The sequence below is a fragment of the Indicator indicator genome, chromosome 4, assembly GCF_027791375.1.
Source record: "Indicator indicator isolate 239-I01 chromosome 4, UM_Iind_1.1, whole genome shotgun sequence".
Classification (NCBI taxonomy): Eukaryota; Metazoa; Chordata; class Aves; order Piciformes; family Indicatoridae; genus Indicator; species Indicator indicator.
This window is the reverse complement of record NC_072013.1, coordinates 13,285,789-13,303,070: the sequence shown is the minus strand read 5'-3', so window position 1 is coordinate 13,303,070 and position 17,282 is coordinate 13,285,789. Positions and strand designations below refer to the sequence as shown.

Sequence of the window (17,282 nt, the reverse complement as noted above, 5' to 3'; positions counted from 1 at the left end):
TGCTGTTTTCCTCACCTACTTTTTTGCTGTCCTGGAGCTCTGCTCCTGCATTAAAATGAAACAGTATTTCTGATCAAAAGATGTGATCAGTGCTGGGCTTTTTGTGTGTGTGTGTGTGTGTGTGTGCAGGGTCTGGCATGGCTGAGAAGAGAGCTAGGAGACTGAATACAATCCCTCCATGAAGGGAGGGTTGTAGGGGGTGGAGGTTGCTGTAGCATTTTGACCAATGACTCTCAAATGTTGGGTTTTTTTTGGTTGGGTTTGGTGGGGTTTACTTTTGAATCAAAAAAGCAAGTGAAAAGGCTGGGGAGTTGGCATCCAGCTTGCATAAACTGTATAAGCCAGGCAAATTCCTGTGAATGTGAACCAGCTTGACTCTTTTATGACTAATCCAGCAGCTTGTTTGGAGCTAGGGGACAAAACCACCTACTAACAGTTTCTGATGGCACTCTGAGTTCCTGGAAGCTGCTTGGTCTTTGGCTTGAAAAGCTTTTCATCATTTCTCTCTGCTCTGCAGCACAGAAGCATAGACTTCACTTCCCTATTCAAGTGGCCCAACAAAGACAGCTTGGTGCTGTAGAATTACTTAATACCTAGGAGGAAAAAAACCAACGGAGTCTGGTTGCTAAACCCAGCATGAGGCTATGGGGCAGTCTTTTCTCAGACTCCTGGCAGCTGAAATTCCCTTCTCCTGAATGCTTGTTGTGCCCTGATGGGGTTTTCCTTAGGAAGTTTCCAGCTGAGTTCACACCTTTGTTAAAATACTGAACTCACATCATGACTGGAAGTTTAAGCTCAAAGAGTGGCTGAAGATTCAAAGCTCTCCCTCAGTATCAGTTAATCATCCCATTCCAGACACTGAAGATTGCTGGATGGCCAAGGTCAGCTCCAAAGGAACACATGCCAGGGGCACTGGGCTGCTTTTTCACACCTTAGCCATGGCATTTTGGAGCCAAATGTTCCTACTTGTGTTGAAGTCCATGGCTCTGTGTCCACAGATAGGCACTTTCAAAGAGGAGTCCTATGGGTTAGCTCACAGGGCAACAGCTTCTCCTCCCACTGCCAACCTTCTTCCTTTCACTGGGATACTCCAGGCCTGTAGAAGTCCTCTTCTGGGGCTGCTTTTGCCTTTGCCTGCAGTCAGGACTGATGGGGTCTGTAGGTTGAATCTGTCAGAGGACTTTTGTGAAGCTGAAGAGAAATGCTCTTGGTCTCTAGTGCCTGTTTTAGGAACAAAGAAGAGTGGTGGTACAGCACTGGGTTGCCTCTCCTGTTTCCCAGGGACTGTGAGCTTCCTCACAGCTGTATGGCACTGAGGAGCTCGTGGTAGAGGGGTTTTGGTTTGGGTTGGGTTTTTTTGTTTTTTTTTTTTTTTTCTTGATGATTGGATCAGTTCAGGACACAAAAAGAACAAAACCGTAGTTGGGCTGTGAAATTAGAATTGAGAAAAACAGTGGAGACTAAAAGAAATTCTGAATGTGATCATGAAACCAAGAGTAAGTCCATATTAAAGGGTCTCCAGAGCTGTGTGATCCACTGTAGTTGTGCAAGGTGGTACTGAGCTACTGACTAGCTGCAAAAACTTCCCCAAATCCATGTTTTTTACTTGATGGGTTTTTGTCTTGCCATTTTTTCCCCCCCAACAGGTTTGATAGGATTCTTTATTGCTTTTGGCATTGCTATGGGGAAAATGGGAGAACAAGCCAAGATGATGGTGGATTTCTTCAACATCCTGAATGAGATTGTTATGAAGTTAGTAACCATGATCATGTGGTAAGTTTGACATTCCAGCTTCTAGAAGAAGGGGGGGGGGGGGAACCCAAAACCCCAAACAAAACCAAACTGATTTCAACAACCCTCATAAAACCTTAATATAGCATCTAATGAGTGTGGTTTGTATGGTGAACAATGCAATCAGTTCATTCTTCAAAGCCAGGACAAGTGTGTTAGAACCACAGCAGCTTTAGTTCTGTCTGGTGAGGATTATTTGGGCCTCAGTTTGGAGGGATTCCATTCTTTGCTTGCTGAAACCCAACACACACACAGAGGTACCAGCAAAGGTCTTCGGATGCCACTGTGATTCTGAAAGGTTATCACATAGGAGGCCACCTAAGCAAGCAAGAATGTCTCACATAAGAACATCCACATCTTCCTGGGAGGTTGGCGTCATAGAACCATAGAGTTGTTAGGGTTGGAAGGGACCTCAAGGCTCAGACAGTTCCAACCCCCCTGCCATGGCCAGGGACACCTCACACTACAGCAGGTTGCTCACAGCCACATCCAGCCTGGCTGCAAAAACCTCCAGGGATGAGGCTTCCACCACCTCCCTGGGCAACCTCTTCCAGTCTCTCACCACCCTCATGGGAAAGAATTTCTTCCTAACATCCAATCTGAATCTCCCCACTTCTAATTTTGTTCCATTCCCCCCAGTCCTATCACTCCCTGACACCCTCAAAAGTCCCTCCCCAGCTTTCTTGCAGCTCACTTCAGATCCTGGAGGCCACAAGAAGGTCTCCTGGGAGCCTTCTCTTCTCCAGACTGCACAACCCCAACTCTCTCAGTCTGTCTCCAGAGCAGAGCAGCTCCAGCCCTCTGCTCATCCTCATGGCCCTTCTCTGGACACCTTCCAGCACCTCCAGATCCTTCTTGTATTAGGGGCTCCAGAACTGGATGCAGTACTCCAGGTGGGGTCTCAGCAGAGTGGGGCCCTTGACCTGCAGGCCACACTTCTTTTGATGCAGCCCAGGATGTGATTTGCTTTCTGGCCAACATCCTAGGCTGCTAGCTAGGAGCTATATTTGCAAAGAAGCCTTCACTTTCTTCTGTATAAAACACTTTACCACTAGAAAAAATTCCAGTGGTGCTGTGTGCTCCCTCAACCCAGAATTTCTGCAGCCTCTAGGGCTTGCAACCTTGCCACAAGAGGTGAGGGAACACTGGAAAAGGCTACCCAGGGGTGTTGTGGAGTCTCCCTCTCTGGAGATATTCAAGACCCACCTGGCTGTGTTCCTGTATGACCTGCTCTAGGTGCTCCTGCTCTGGCAGGGGGGTTGGACTGGATGCTCTCTGGAGGTCTCTTCCAGCCCCTGACATTCTGTCATTTTGTGAGGTATCTGTCCTGGTTTTGAAGTATGTCCACTCAGAATAATGGGGCCTGGCTTGCCTTCCAGGGAGTGAGTTCACCCAGTTAAGACTGAGCCTTCCTTTGCATTTTTGGAAGGGGACTCTCAGTTTGTTGGTTTTTTGTTTTGTTGTTTTTTTTTTTCTGATCTGTTTCTTCTGAGGGCTTCCCCAGAGCTCTTTGTCTGCAGTGCCAAGTGTGGCCGTATCACACCAGCCCAGTTTGTCAGAGGATGAACAGGCATTGTTACATTTGGCATGGGGCTGCTGTGTTTTGCATTTGCCAGGGCTCTGAGCAGAACTAAGTCACTCCAATACACCTTGATAGGGCAAGGGGCAGTGGATGCAAACTGCAACACAGGAGGGTCCACCTCAACACAAGGGAGAACTTCTTCACTGTGAGGGTCCCAGAGCACTGGAACAGGCTGCCCAGAGAGGTTGTGGAGTCTCCTTCTCTGGAGCCTTTGCAGCCCTGTCTGGATGTGTTCCTGTGTGACCTGTGCTGGGTTCTCTGGTCCTGCTCTGGCAGGGGGTTGGACTTGATGATCTTTGAAGGTCCCCTCCAACCCCTAACATCCTATGATCCTATGGACACATGTGCCATGGCTCATTGCTCCCCACAAGCCCCTGCTGTCCCTGGAACTGAGTTCCTGAGGTGCAAGGCCTCTTCTCCAAGGCTCGAGATGGACACAGGACTCTCTGCCCAGAGGGGTGGTGGATGTCCCATCCCTGGTAGCATTGGAGGTCAGGCTCTCTGGGACTCTGACACTAGATGAGCTTTCAAAGTTCCCCTCCCACCCAAAGCAGTCTGTGATGCTGTGCCCTCCACAGCAGGCTGCCTGCAGCATTGAGGCTGCCCCCACTGGAGGCTGTTGTGCAAGAGTGATGCAGACAGCAGCAGTGATGTGGAAGTGTGGAGAACAAAAAGGAAGGACCTGAAGCAATGACTTCAGGCAATGACTTCACATTCCTCTTATGCTTCTGCTTTTCTGCAGGTGCACTTGCTGCATGAACACTGTTGGGTTTATTCACAGAGCCCTGCTGCTTTCCATAGTTATAGTAACCTGCTGCTCTTGGCTCTACAGAGAGAGGGTCAGGGCAATCCCAAGCACAGATCCAGGCTGGGTGAGGAGTGGATGAGAGCAGGATGGAGGAGAAGGCCTTGGGAGTGTCAGTTGGTGACAAACTCCCCAGGAGCCAGCAATGGTCACTGGCAGCCCAGCAGGCAGCTGTGTGCTGAGCTGCATCCAAAGCAGGGAGAGCAGCAGCACAGGGAGGGGATTCTGCCCCTCTGCTCTGCTCTGCTCAGACCTCATCTGCAGCACTGCCTCCAGTTCTAGGGCCCCCAGCATAAGAGGGACATGGAGCTGCTGGAGAGGGTCCAGAGGAGACCACCAAGATGATCAGAGGGCTGGAGAACCTCTCCTTTGGGGACAGGCTGAGAGTTGGGGCTGTTCAGCATGGAGAAGATAAGGCTTCAGGGAGATCTTAGAGCAGTCTTGCAGTACCTGAAGGGGCTCCAGGAGAGCTGGGGAGGGACTTTTGACAAGGGCTGGGAGTGACAGGATGAGAAGCAATAGCTTTGAGCTGGAAAAAGGGAGATTGAGACTGGAGAGTAGGAAGAGGTTCTTTAGAGTGAGGATGGGGAGACGCTGGAACAGGTTGCCCAGGGAGGCTGTGGCTGCCCCCTCCCTGGAGGTGTTCAGGGGCAGGCTGGATGAGGCCTTGAGCAACCTGGGCTGGTGGGAGGTGTCCCTGCCCATGGCAGGAGCTGGAAACTGGATGATCTTTAAGGTCCCTTCCAACCCAAACCATTCTGTGACTCTATGGTGACTACTCTCTCTTAACTCCAAGACCTAGAATTCAGTTGTACTTCACTCAGCACCAGTTGGAGTACCCCAAGCCATACCACCTGGAGTACAGTGGAAATTTTCCCTAGCAGTCAGTGTTGCAGTGGCAGGGAAAAAGCTCCCAGAAAACCACTGCAAGTGGTTGCTTTTTTACTGAGGAGCCTTTTATTTCTCTCTTTCCATGACCAAGGAGATTGATGCTGGGAATTCCACCTGTTCCTCTCTTGTCTAGAATACTGAAAGCATTGCTGTGCCAGCAGCAGGCATTTGTCTGTGCACACATAAAGACAAATCAACTTCCTCATGCAAAGCTCCATTTTATCATTGGCCTTGCCAAGTGACTGAGGGCTTTCCATGGTTTGGGCACAACACTTGGGAGACCAGGAGATGTTTCTTACAGAAAACATGAAGCACTTAGCTATTCAGAAAGAGAGTCTGAAGTCCAGTTCTGGGCACATCAGGTCAAGAAAGACCTCAGGGAACTGCCTGAGAGAGACCAGCCCAGAGGCACAAAGCTGCTGCAGGCAGTGGAACATCTCCCTGTGAGGACAGGCTGAGGGAGCTTGGGGCTCTGGAGCTTGGAGCAGAGGAGCCTGAGGGCTGCCCTCATTGCTGGGGATGAAGATGTGCAGGGCAGTGAGGGGAGGACAGAGCCAGGCTCTGCTCAGGGATGTCCAAGGACAGCACAAGGGGCACTGGGGGCAAGCTGGAGCAGAGGAGGTGCCACAGGAACAGAAGGGAAAACTTTGTGACTGTGAGGGTGCTGGAGCCCTGGAGCAGGCTGCCCAGAGAGGTTGTGGAGTCTCCTTCTCTGGAGACTTTCCAACCCCACCTGGATGTGTTCCTGTGTGACCTGCCCTGGGTGCTCCTGCTCTGGCAGAGGAGTTGGACTGGAGGATCTCTGGAGGTCCCTTCCAATCTGTGATCCTATGAGTTTTTATGGCTGCACTACACAGACTGCTCCTGCCTATGCTTGTTCTCTTTTCCAGGTATTCTCCTTTGGGCATTGCTTGCCTCATCTGTGGGAAAATCATTGCCATCAAGGACTTAGAAGTAGTTGCTAGGCAGCTTGGCATGTACATGGTCACTGTGATTGTGGGCCTTCTCATCCATGGAGGGATCTTCCTGCCTCTGCTCTACTTTGTGATTACAAGAAAAAGTCCATTTTCCTTCCTTGCTGGGATTTTCCAGGCGTGGATTACAGCACTGGGCACAGCTTCCAGGTACACCTGAGACTTAACAGCCTGCTTTATCTTGCAGTAGGTGGTTAGCTGCTGTTTGGAGATAACAGGGCTGCTGCTCTGACCTTCACTGAAAAGCCATCTGATGCTGCTGAAATAAAACCTGAGTTTAATCTCAACCCTGGGGAAAGAAATAAAACTAACCTGGCACTTTTGGGATTTTCTAGGGAGGTTGTAGAGTCAGCTACTGGGAGCTGGGAGATTCACTTTTTGTTTTCCTCTCTGGCCCTGGCCAAATGCTTTGTGCAGACTGTGGTGTTACCTTTGGACTTGTTTCCTCAGCTAGGAAGCTGTCATCATTCTCCTGGTTTTTTTGGAAGAGTGTTGAGACCAATGGCATTGATGAGGGGACAGAGAGTCTGCTCAGCAAGTTTGCTGATGATACCAAACTGGGAGGCTTGGCTGAGACACCTGAAGGCTGTGCAGCCATTCAGTGAGACTGTGACAGGCTGAGAGCTGGGCAGAGAGGAACCTAAGGAGGGTCAGCAAGGATGAGTGCAGAGTCCTGCATCTGGGAAGGAAGAATAAACTGCAGCAGGACAGGCTGGGAGGTGATCTGCTGGAGAGCAGCCCCAAGGAGAAGGAGCTGGGAGTGCTGGTGGCCAACAAGTTCTGCATGGGACAGCAATGTGCCCTGGGGGCCAAGAAGGCCAATGGGGTCCTGGGGTGCATTCAGAGGAGTGTGTCCAGCAGAGCCAGGGAGGTTCTCCTCCCCCTCTACTCTGCCCTGATGAGACCTCATCTTGAGGAGAAGACTGAGAGGGGATTTAATAAATGTTTATAAATATCTGAGGTCTGGGGGTCAGGAGGGAGGGGACAGGGACAGGCTCTGCTCAGTTGCTCCCTGTGATAGGACAAGGGGCAATGGATGTAAGCTGCAGCACAGGAGGTTCCACCTCAACACAAGGAAGAACTTGTTTATTGTAAGGGTCCCAGAGCACTGGAACAGGCTCCCCAGAGAGGTTGTGGAGTCTCCTTCTCTGGAGACTTTCCAGCCCTGTCTGGATGTGTTCCTGTGTGACCTGTGCTGGATTCTATGGTCCTGCTGTGGCAGGGGGGTTGGACTTGATGATCTCTTTGGGTCCCTTCCAACCCCTGACATCCTGTGAGCCTGTGATTGTGCAGAGGGAAGAAAACAAACCCAAGCAGTGCTAGGCTTGAAGAAAGAAATGCAACCAGCTCTCATTTTATTCTTTCCCCCATTTTGGCAGAGGAAGGGGACTTCACTGCAGAGCTGAGCATCTTAGACTCAGTGCCAGGGCACAGAAAGGCCTCAACAGAGGGTGTGAGCCACTCAGCAGTCAGCAATAACCTGATGCTTTGCAGTGGAGCAGTCAGCAGATCTTCTGTGGAAACTATTTTTCAGTTGAATACCTTATTTTAAGGTGTTTTGTTGTGGGTTTTTTTTCCCCCTCACCTGTGAAGGAAATTTAATGTTCCCTCTTAAATGAAAAGGTGAAAACAAACAAACAAACCCAAAAGCCTCCTTCAAAACCAACCATCAGAAAACTGAATGGTCCTGATTTCAGGAATGTCTGGAAAGAGCCATCAGTCACCTGCCTCACTGAGTCAACCCAAATCTCCCTGATGAGCAACAGGCACTGGGGAAGTGGGGGGGGAGAACCTTACTGACTTTGATCAATAACTGATGGGACAGTGCAGAGAAGAGGAGGCAAAACTCTTCTCAGTGGTGGCCAGTGACAAGTGGTTACAAAGTGAAACATGAGGGATGCCACCTGAACTCTCCTTGCTGTGAATTGCTGTGCTGGTGCTTTTGAATGCTGGCACAGCCTGCCCACAGGAGGTGTGGACTCTTGATCCCTAGAGATACACAAAACCAGGCTGGGCAGGGTCCTGAGCAACTCTGCCCTTGCCTTGGGCAAGGTGCTTGGCATAGGTGACCTCTGGAGGTACCTTCTAACCTCAATGGTTCTGTGATAAGCAATGTGGGACTTTGAGAGAGAGAGCCTGGCGAGGAGCTTCACTAAAGCACCATTTCCCTGAGGCTTTTGTTCACAGAAGCATTCAAGTTTCCACTTAAAATTTCAACATGAGATTTGTGGTTTCCATACACAACATTTATGGTTTTTTTTCTTAGCATGAAGCAAAGCTTTTGTGCTGGAGTGGAGGTGGAAATATGGAGGGGGTTCTAAGTGATTCTGGATTTCCCTGGGTACTACCTTTGTCACCTCGCTGCTATCTGGATCTCAATCCCTGGCTAAGCAGAAATGGAAGTCTGTAGCACCACAGAAAAGCTCACCACATGACAACAATCACCTGGTACCTCTGGAAGCTGCAAATGCTTCCTGGTCAGGGACCTCTAAAGCTCTTTGGTCAGGCTGAGGAACTATGGAAAGCATCCACATAGCATGGACCTCAGGGAACTGCTTGAGAGAGTCCAGCCCAGAGGCACAAAGCTGCTGCAGGCAGTGGAACATCTCCCTGTGAGGACAGGCTGAGGGAGCTTGGGGCTCTGGAGCTTGGAGCAGAGGAGCCTGAGGGCTGCCCTCATTGCTGGGGATGAAGATGTGCAGGGCAGTGAGGGGAGGACAGAGCCAGGCTCTGCTCAGGGATGTCCAAGGACAGTACAAGGGGCACTGGGGGCAAGCTGGAGCAGAGGAAGGTCTACCTCAACAGGAACCTCTTTACTGTGAGGGTGCTGGAGCCCTGGAGCAGCCTGCCCAGAGAGGTTGTGGAGTCTCCTTCTCTGGGGACTTTCCAGCCCCACCTGGATGTGTTCTGTGTGACCTGCCCTGGGTGCTCCTGCTCTGGCAGAGGTGTTGGACTGGAGGATCTCTGGAGGTCCCTTCTAGCCCCTAACATTCTGGGATTCTGGGATTCTAATGAAGAAACCTTGTCTCCATGGCCTGCCCACCTCTCCTTGCTTGTGGTGGCAGAACAGAAGGGGGAAGCTCTTTGCATGGTGCCTGGCTGCTGAGCCTGCTGGCATTTATGGCAGGCCATGGCTGGGACACACCTGATTTGTAGCAGTATCAGTAAGGTGGGACTGGTATTCCTGAGGGAATAGAACCTTCTCTGACTGAGTTTCAAAGTGTTCCATTGAACTTTTTTTTTTTTTTCTATTTTCTTGAATAAAATACAAGAATATCTTTGCTGTAGGAGCAGAAGGGATCCTGGAAGTGGCTTGCAATGTGGCTAATAGTTGTTGGTTCATGACTCACCAGATATTTTCTGCTAGCTGCTATCAATACAGCTGCTGAAGTAACTTCTGAGAGAGCATACTACATTCACTCAGTGCTATGGTTTGGTTGATTAGGTGGTGTTGGGTGATAGGCTGGACTAGATGATCTTGAAGGTCTTTTCCAACGTGGTTAATTCTGTGATTCTCTTTGTGAAAAGCCTGAGTTACTTCTGATTTGGCTAGCCCCAGGGATTGTTAAGCACTTGATTCCCTGGGATTGAAAGCAGAGTGCAATAAATCATCCTTACAAAGGGGCTTGGAAAAGAGCTTGGCAGTGGCATCCCCTAAAAAAAAAATCACCTCTGGGAACCAGGAATGGTCTGGGCATTGGAGCACAAGGTGGAGGTCTGGAAGCTCATATCTTCTCTGGAAGCTCCTCTCTTCTAACTCATGTTTCCATAGATGGGGGACAAGAGGAAGACACTTAGGAAGTGACTCAGGCACCTGCCAGTCCAGAAGGGTTTGGGGTTTCCACAAATGCCATGAGAGAGAGGCCAGCCAGAGGTGGTTGTTCAGATAACCTAGGATGTCTGTTATGACACCCCTGTTTCATAGGTAAAGATCTCGATGGGATTGTTTAGCCTGGAGAAGAGGAGGCTCAGGGGTGACCTCATTGCTCTCTACAACTACCTGAAGGGAGGTTGTAGCCAGGAGGGGTTTGGTCTCTTCTCCCAGGCAACCAGCACCAGAACAAGAGGACACAGTCTCAAGCTGTGCCAGGGGAAGTTTAGGCTGGAGGTGAGGAGAAAGATCTTCACAGAGAGAGTTGTTAGACATTGGAATGTGCTGCCCAAGGAGGTGGTGGAGTCACCATCCCTGGAGGTGTTCAAGAGGGGATTGGATGTGGCACTTGGTGGCATGGTTTAGCAGTCATGAGTTCTTGGGTGACAGATTGGACTTTGATGATCCTTGAGGTCTTTTCCAACCTTATTGATTCTGTGATTCCTACCTCTCCCTTTCCCATCATTTAACCATCTGTGAAATGGAAAGATGACATTTTTGTACCCATCTCTGTAGTAGTGGATGGATGACTTGAGTTGGAAAGCCCCTGACGTTGCAAGGCGCTAGGAACGCTATGCTGTGAGTATTGATCTGAGGACACGTGCTGAGTCCAGACCTGTCCTCCTCTGTGAGCAAACCACTGCTTTTTGGGGGGGCAAGGACACCACAACTACTGGGGTACAGTAGGAAGGCCTTGGAGAAATTCTGCCAACTCAGCTGAAGAAAAGCAAAGAAACCACAACAAATGGAGCGAGTCCGGAGGAGGCCACAAAGATGATCCAAGGGCTGGAGCACCTCTGCTGTGAGGACAGGCTGAGGGAGCTGGGGGTGTTCAGCCTGGAGAAGAGAAGGCTCCAGGGGGACCTTAGAGCTGCCTTCCAGGTACCTTCCTACAGGAAAGCTGCAGAGGGACTTTCCATGAGGGTGTTTAGAGACAGGACACAAGGGAGTAGTTTGAAAGTGAGGGAGAGCAGGGTTAGACTGGAGCTGAGGAAGAAGCTCCTGAGGATGAAGGTGGTGAGACTCTGGAACAGGCTGCCCAGGGAAGTTGTGGATGCCTCCTCCCTGAGGGTTATTCAGGCCAGGCTGGATGAGGCCTTGAGCAGCTGAGTCTAGTTGAGCTGAGTCCATGGCAGGAGGTCGGAGGAGATGATCTCTGAGGTCTCTTCCAACCTATGCCATTCTGTGATTGAATTGTGCTCCAGCTGCTTCTGATTGAGAAGGAATTTCCCCAGGTCAGCTTCCCTTTCAGAGCAGCTTCCCACCAACAGCCACCTTCATTTAGTGGTGGGCTTGAGCTCAGAAATAACACAGAAAAGTAACAAACCCAAACCTGTTCTTGTCTAGGGATTTGTGCTTGTTACAGCAAGTCCTCTGCCTGACACCTGCTAGGGAGTGCAAGAAGTAGTAGAAATTACACCTCCAGGGAGAAAGAGAATCTTTTCTCAGCAGCATCTTCTGATGGAGGAGTTTTATTTTGAGCAGGTGAAGCTAATAGCCTGCACTGTTCCCTCAGAGGCAAGACAATGTGGACCTCTGCAAGGAGCTGCTGCCTTCTTTCAGCCATCTTTCATATCTTTTCCTGTTCTCCAACTGTGATTCCTATCCTTTGCTGTCCTTCTCTAGTGTCTGGGAGCTGCATGGCTTCTGTCTTCTTGCCTGGGGTTTTTAAATTTCTTCATGCAACACTTACTGCTCAATTCACAGCAAATCCACAACCAGTAGGGCTCACAGTTTTGTCATTCAGCAAACACCTAGGACTCATCTTTTTGAGCAAAATGCAAACCCCCACAATTCATCAATTAGTCTGGAAAATTCACCTGCAACCCCCTTAAGCTTCTTCTCCCTACTTCAAGTCATCTTCATGCCGTGGGCCTCAGTCCCACCTCCAGCAAAAGGGAGACTTGGTTTAAAAACTGGGTTTGGATCAGAGCAGGAAGTGGAGGTAGTAAAAGGCAAGGAGGACAGCAGGGTGACTGCCTTTGCTTCCTTGTCTGTGTCTGTGCTGTTTGGCTGATGCTTTCTCTCCTTGCTCTGCTTTCCCCACTCCAGTGCTGGAACGCTGCCGGTGACCTTCCGCTGCCTGGAGGAGAACCTGGGCATCGACAAGCGTGTGACGAGGTTCGTCCTGCCCGTCGGGGCCACCATCAACATGGATGGCACTGCCCTCTACGAAGCTGTGGCTGCCATCTTCATAGCACAGATGAATGGGATTGAGCTGGATGGAGGCCAGATAGTCACCGTCAGGTCAGTGGCTTGGCTTGGCTTGGCTTGGCTTGGCTTTTCTTTGCTTTGCTTTGCAAGGCTTTGCAAGGCTTTGCAAGGCTTGGCTTTGCTTTGCTTTGTTTTGTTTTGCTTTGTTTTGTTTTGCTTTGTTTTGTTTTGCTTTGTTTTGTTTTGCTTTGTTTTGTTTTGCTTTGTTTTGTTTTGCTTTGTTTTGTTTTGTTTCGCTTTGCTTTGTTTCGCTTTGCTTTGTTTTGTTTTGCTTTTTTGTTTTGCTTTTTTTTGTTTTGCTTTTTTTTGTTTTGCTTTTTTGTTTTGCTTTTTTTGTTTTGCTTTTTTGTTTTGCTTTTTTTGTTTTGCTTTTTTTGTTTTGCTTTTGTTTTGCTTTTGTTTTGTTTTGCTTTGCTTTGTTTTGCTTTGATTTGTTTTGCTTTTTTGTTTTGCTTTGTTTTGTTTTTGCTTTGTTTTGTTTTGTTTCGCTTTGCTTTGTTTCGCTTTGCTTTGTTTTGTTTTGCTTTGTTTTGTTTTGCTTTGTTTTGTTTTGCTTTGTTTTGTTTTGCTTTGATTTGTTTTGCTTTTTTGTTTTGCTTTGTTTTGTTTTGCTTTGTTTTGTTTTGCTTTGTTTTGTTTTGTTTCGCTTTGCTTTGTTTCGCTTTGCTTTGTTTTGTTTTGCTTTTTTGTTTTGCTTTGTTTTGTTTTGCTTTATTTTGTTTTGCTGTTTTTGTTTTGCTTTTTTTGTTTTGCTTTTTTTTGTTTTGCTTTTTTTGTTTTGCTTTTGTTTTGCTTTGTTTTGTTTTGCTTTGCTTTGTTTTGCTTTGATTTGTTTTGCTTTTTTTGTTTTGCTTTGTTTTGTTTTTGCTTTGTTTTGTTTTGCTTTGTTTGGTTTTGCTTTGCAAGGCTTTGCTTTGCAAGGCTTTGTTTGGACAGACTGTGGAATGCCGAGCTGCAGGCTGCCTGTCTTCTGGGGAGCTGGGGTGGGGGAGGGGGGTTTTCCCTGTGAAATCCAGGGATTTCCCATGCTGGCATGCCAAGGAATGTCTCTCACACACACAGAGGTGCTGTGTTTTCTGTCATTTGCAGCCTCAGGGTGTGCTGCTGGTGTTGTAGATGGCTTTGCAGTTGGCAACACAAGATGGGAGACAACAATGGGAAGAAAATAGAATTGGGTAGATTCAGGTTGGATGTTAGGAAGAAGTTCTTCACCATGAAGGTGGTGAGAGACTGGAACAGGTTGCACAGGGAGGTGGTGAAAGTGTGGCCAGCAGGGCCAGGGAGGGGATTCTCATCCTCTGCTCCACTCTGGTTTGACCCCACCTGGAGCTCTGGGTCCAGTTCTGGAGCCTCTGTTCCAGGAAGGATCTGAAGGTGCTGGAAGGTGTCCAGAGAAGGGCCATGAGGATGAGCAGAGGGCTGGAGCTGCTCTGCTCTGGAGACAGACTGAGAGAGTTGGGGCTGTTCAGTCTGGAGAAGAGAAGGCTCCCAGGAGACTTTCTTGTGGCCTTCTAGGATCTGAAGGGGGCTCCAAGAAAGCTGGGGAGGGACTTTTGAGGGTGTCAGGGAGTGATAGGACTGGGGGGAATGGAGCGAAACTAGAAATAGGTAGACTGAGATTGGGTGTTAGGAAGAAGTTCTTCCCCATGAGGGTGGTGAGAGACTGGCAGAGGTTGCCCAGGGAGGTGGTGGAAGCCTCATCCCTGGAGGTTTTTGCAGCCAGGCTGGATGTGGCTGTGAGCAACCTGCTGTAGTGTGAGGTGTCCCTGGCCATGGCAGGGGGGTTGGAACTGGATGATCCTTGAGGTCCCTTCCAACTCTAACAATTCTATGATTCTATGGTGCCCTGTCCAATGCAGTGCCTGTTCTGCTACAAAGCAATGCTGCAAGCATTCTAGAATGTTCTAGAATGGATCTCTTCACACACATTGGAAGGAAAAAGCACACCTAAAAAGTGTATCCATGTACTTCTGGTTGCCTAACTCTGGTGAACAGCCAGCAAAAGTGAAATGGGAATAACCCAGCCTGAGGGTGAGATTGGCTGCTCCAGGTACTCCAGATGACTTATCTCTAACCCAGCAAATATTAGCTCTGGTGTTTTATAACAGTTTGCCATATCTAGCACTAAGCTCAACACTTGGAAGGGCAAAGAAAAATACCAACTGAAAATGGATGAGGGTGGTTGAAGGCTGTTTACTCTGATGGAGTTTTAAGACCTGTTAGGTAGAGTGACTTACCAAAAAAACCCAGCAACAGCAAAGTTAGGACTGCTGCAGCTAAACTTAATTTACAATGGAAAACTTGATGGAGACACCAGGCCTAGCATTTTGAATAGTTAAAGTGGAAACCACAAATGAAGGCTGCCAAGTTTGCCTTCCTGTAGTCTTCACTCACCCACCTTCCTTTTATTAAACCCTTTTAACACCAGAGGAACTCCTGCACTAGGACTTGTCAAATTCTTTGGTTCTTTCCCAGCTCTACTAATTCCACACTTTCCATTTCTTTACTTCCTGCTCCAAGCCCTGAAATAGTTAATCTAAAGTTTGTAGAAGGTTCAGAGCTGTTTCTCATGGAGGCAGTTGCTATACCTACATGAGGAGGCTCAGGGGAGACCTTATTGCTGTCTACAACAACCTGAAGGGAAGTTGCAGCCAGGTGGGGGTTGGTCTCTTCTCCCAGGCAACCAGCAACAGAACAAGAGGACACAGTCTCAAGCTGTGCCAGGGAGAAGTTTGGGTTTGATCTTAGAAAGAAGTTCTTCCCAGACAGAGATTGGCCATTGGAATGTGCTGCCCAGGGAGGTGGTGGGGTCCATGTCCCTGGAGGTGTTTAAGAAGAGACTGGATGAGGCTGAATGGTTGATTAGTTAGGGTTGGGTGATCAGTTGGAATTGATCTTGGAGGTCTCTTCCAACCTGCCTGATTCTGTGACAGAGATGTGTTGCTAAGGCTGCAAGCAGTCATTTCAGAGATGCCACATCTTAAACTGAGACTGGGGAAATTCAAGTGAGAGGAATTAACTGCAGTCAAAGAGAACTGATAGGCTTGAACCTGAGTTAGTCCTCTTCTCCTCCTCTGAGGGACTGACCTCCCTGATCATGTTCTTCTTGATCTCATCATTCCAAGGCTGGTGTAGCCAGCTTTGAAACTCATTTGCTAAACAGGTGGCAGCTTTGGGCTGTCTGCAGGAAAAGCATTGAATCTCCTCTCCATGCAGCATGGCATTTTTGCTACAACAACATGGCAAGGGTTCTCTCTTGAGGTGGCAATACAAGAGAGTGAAAGGGTATTGAGTTTTTGTCTGTCAAATCCAGTTTGTGACACTGAGGATATTTAAATGACCCAGACATAAACTCACAAAGGTTCAATTAGCCTTTGGCCAACCCTAGTTAACCTCATACTGGTCATTTAGGTCCTTTGGTTTCCTGCCTTCTTGGAAATGGCAGCTAAGGCAGACTGTTTAGACCTTAGCAGTGCTAACTGCATTCTCCTCCAGGCCTGTAAGTACTGCTGTGGGAAGGCAGGAGCCTCACAGAGCTTGGAAGCAATCCCTTGCCAGTTCAGGCTGAAAGTTCCTGAGGAGCTGGCACTGCCCCACAGAGCCTGCCAGCAGAGCAGAGCATCCTGCAGAGCTGCTGCACCTATCTGAGTGTTTAGCAGGCCAGGCTGCACTCCAACACAGGCACCTGACAAATACACCCCAGCCTGGACTGTCTGGGTCAGAGCAGCCTTCTGCCAGCTCTGCATCAGGCTGACTTTCTCTCACACTGATTCTGTGGCTAACAGTTGAGGATTTCCCCCACAGACATCTTTTTTTTCCCCTCTACTTCTGTGTTGTAAGCACTTTCAGATTTGTTTGGTACCCCCACAAAAGTGCAACTGTGCCACTCATCTCTGTTTGAAAACAGAGAGCTTTCCTTTTTTACTTTTTAATTCTGTTCTTTTATCTTGTTCCTTTTTCCTTTCCCTCCCTCTCCTTCTCTCCCTTCTTTTGCTTCCCTTGCTTTGTTCTCTGGCAGATGTGGTCTCCATTCTTCACAGGGTAATGTGGGTGTTTGTTGTGGTCTGTGTTGTATTTTTACAGACATTCACTCTGATGGGCTCTCAAAAAAAAAAAAAAAGAAGAAAGACCAATAGGAAAGACAGATTTGGATTTGTGAATAAGATAGATTTGAATTTGGATGGCTGGGCCCAGAGAGTGGTGGTGAATGGTGCCACATCCAGTTGGCAGCTAGTCACAGCTCCATGGTGAAAGACCTTGGAGTGCTGGTGGGCAGCAAGTTCTGCATGGGACAGCAATGTGCCCTGGTGGCCAAGAGAGCCAATGGAATCCTGAGGGGCAGCAAGAAAAGTATGGCCAGCAGGGCTAGGGAGGTTCTGCTCCCCCTCTGCTCTGCCCTGCTGAGACCACAGCTGCAATCCTGTGTCCAGTTCTGGGCTCCCCAGGTCAAGAGAGACAGAGACCTGCTGGAGAGAGTCCAAGGGAGAGGCAGGAGGATGCTTAGGGGACTTGAGCATCTCCCCTGGGAAGAGAGCCTGAGAGCCCTGGGGCTGTTTAGTGTGGAGAAGAGAAGGCTGAGAGGGGATCTGATCAATGTCCATCAATTTCCAAGGGGTAGGCTTCAAGTGGAGGGGGCCAAGCTGTTTGGGTGGTCTATAGTAATAAGCCAAGGAACAACAGGTACAAACTTGAACATAGAAGATTTCATCTCAACATGAGGAGAAACTTCTTTCCAGTGAGGGTGCCAGAGCCCTGGAGCAGGCTGCCCAGAGAGGTTGTGGAGTCTCCTTCTCTGGAGACTTTCCAAACCCACCTGGATGCATTCCTGTGCAGACTCCCCTGGGTGATGGTGCTCTGGCAGGGGGGTTGGACTGGATGATCTCTGGAGGTCCCTTCCAACCTCTAACGTTCTGTGATACTGTAGCATTTCTATTTATATAACAAATATGTCTACTTATAATAAATACAAAACTAAACATTTTCCTGAGAAACACAACGATGAAAACCATTGCCTGAGTTTACCATGAGTTGTCAGATGTTAGTCTTTAGTTTTCTGGGGGGGGAAAAAAAATAATTAAAACCCAGGACCTTCTTAATGATCCCAGGAGTATGCAATGAAAATGTTTGTTCCTCTTCCTGCTCCCCCCCATCTGA

At 48.7% G+C, this 17,282-nt stretch overlaps 1 protein-coding gene across 1 annotated transcript in view; it reads left to right on the top strand.

The window, feature by feature from the left end:
* The window catches only part of SLC1A2 (solute carrier family 1 member 2), a 53,759-nt gene that overhangs the window by 21,894 nt on the left and 14,583 nt on the right, over positions 1 to 17,282 (top strand). Inside the window, exons 6-8 of the mRNA XM_054400046.1 lie at positions 1,647 to 1,773; positions 5,960 to 6,193; positions 11,967 to 12,161. Of these exons, the coding sequence (XP_054256021.1) occupies positions 1,647 to 1,773; positions 5,960 to 6,193; positions 11,967 to 12,161 (556 nt within the window). The remainder of the gene's footprint in view (positions 1 to 1,646; positions 1,774 to 5,959; positions 6,194 to 11,966; positions 12,162 to 17,282) is intronic.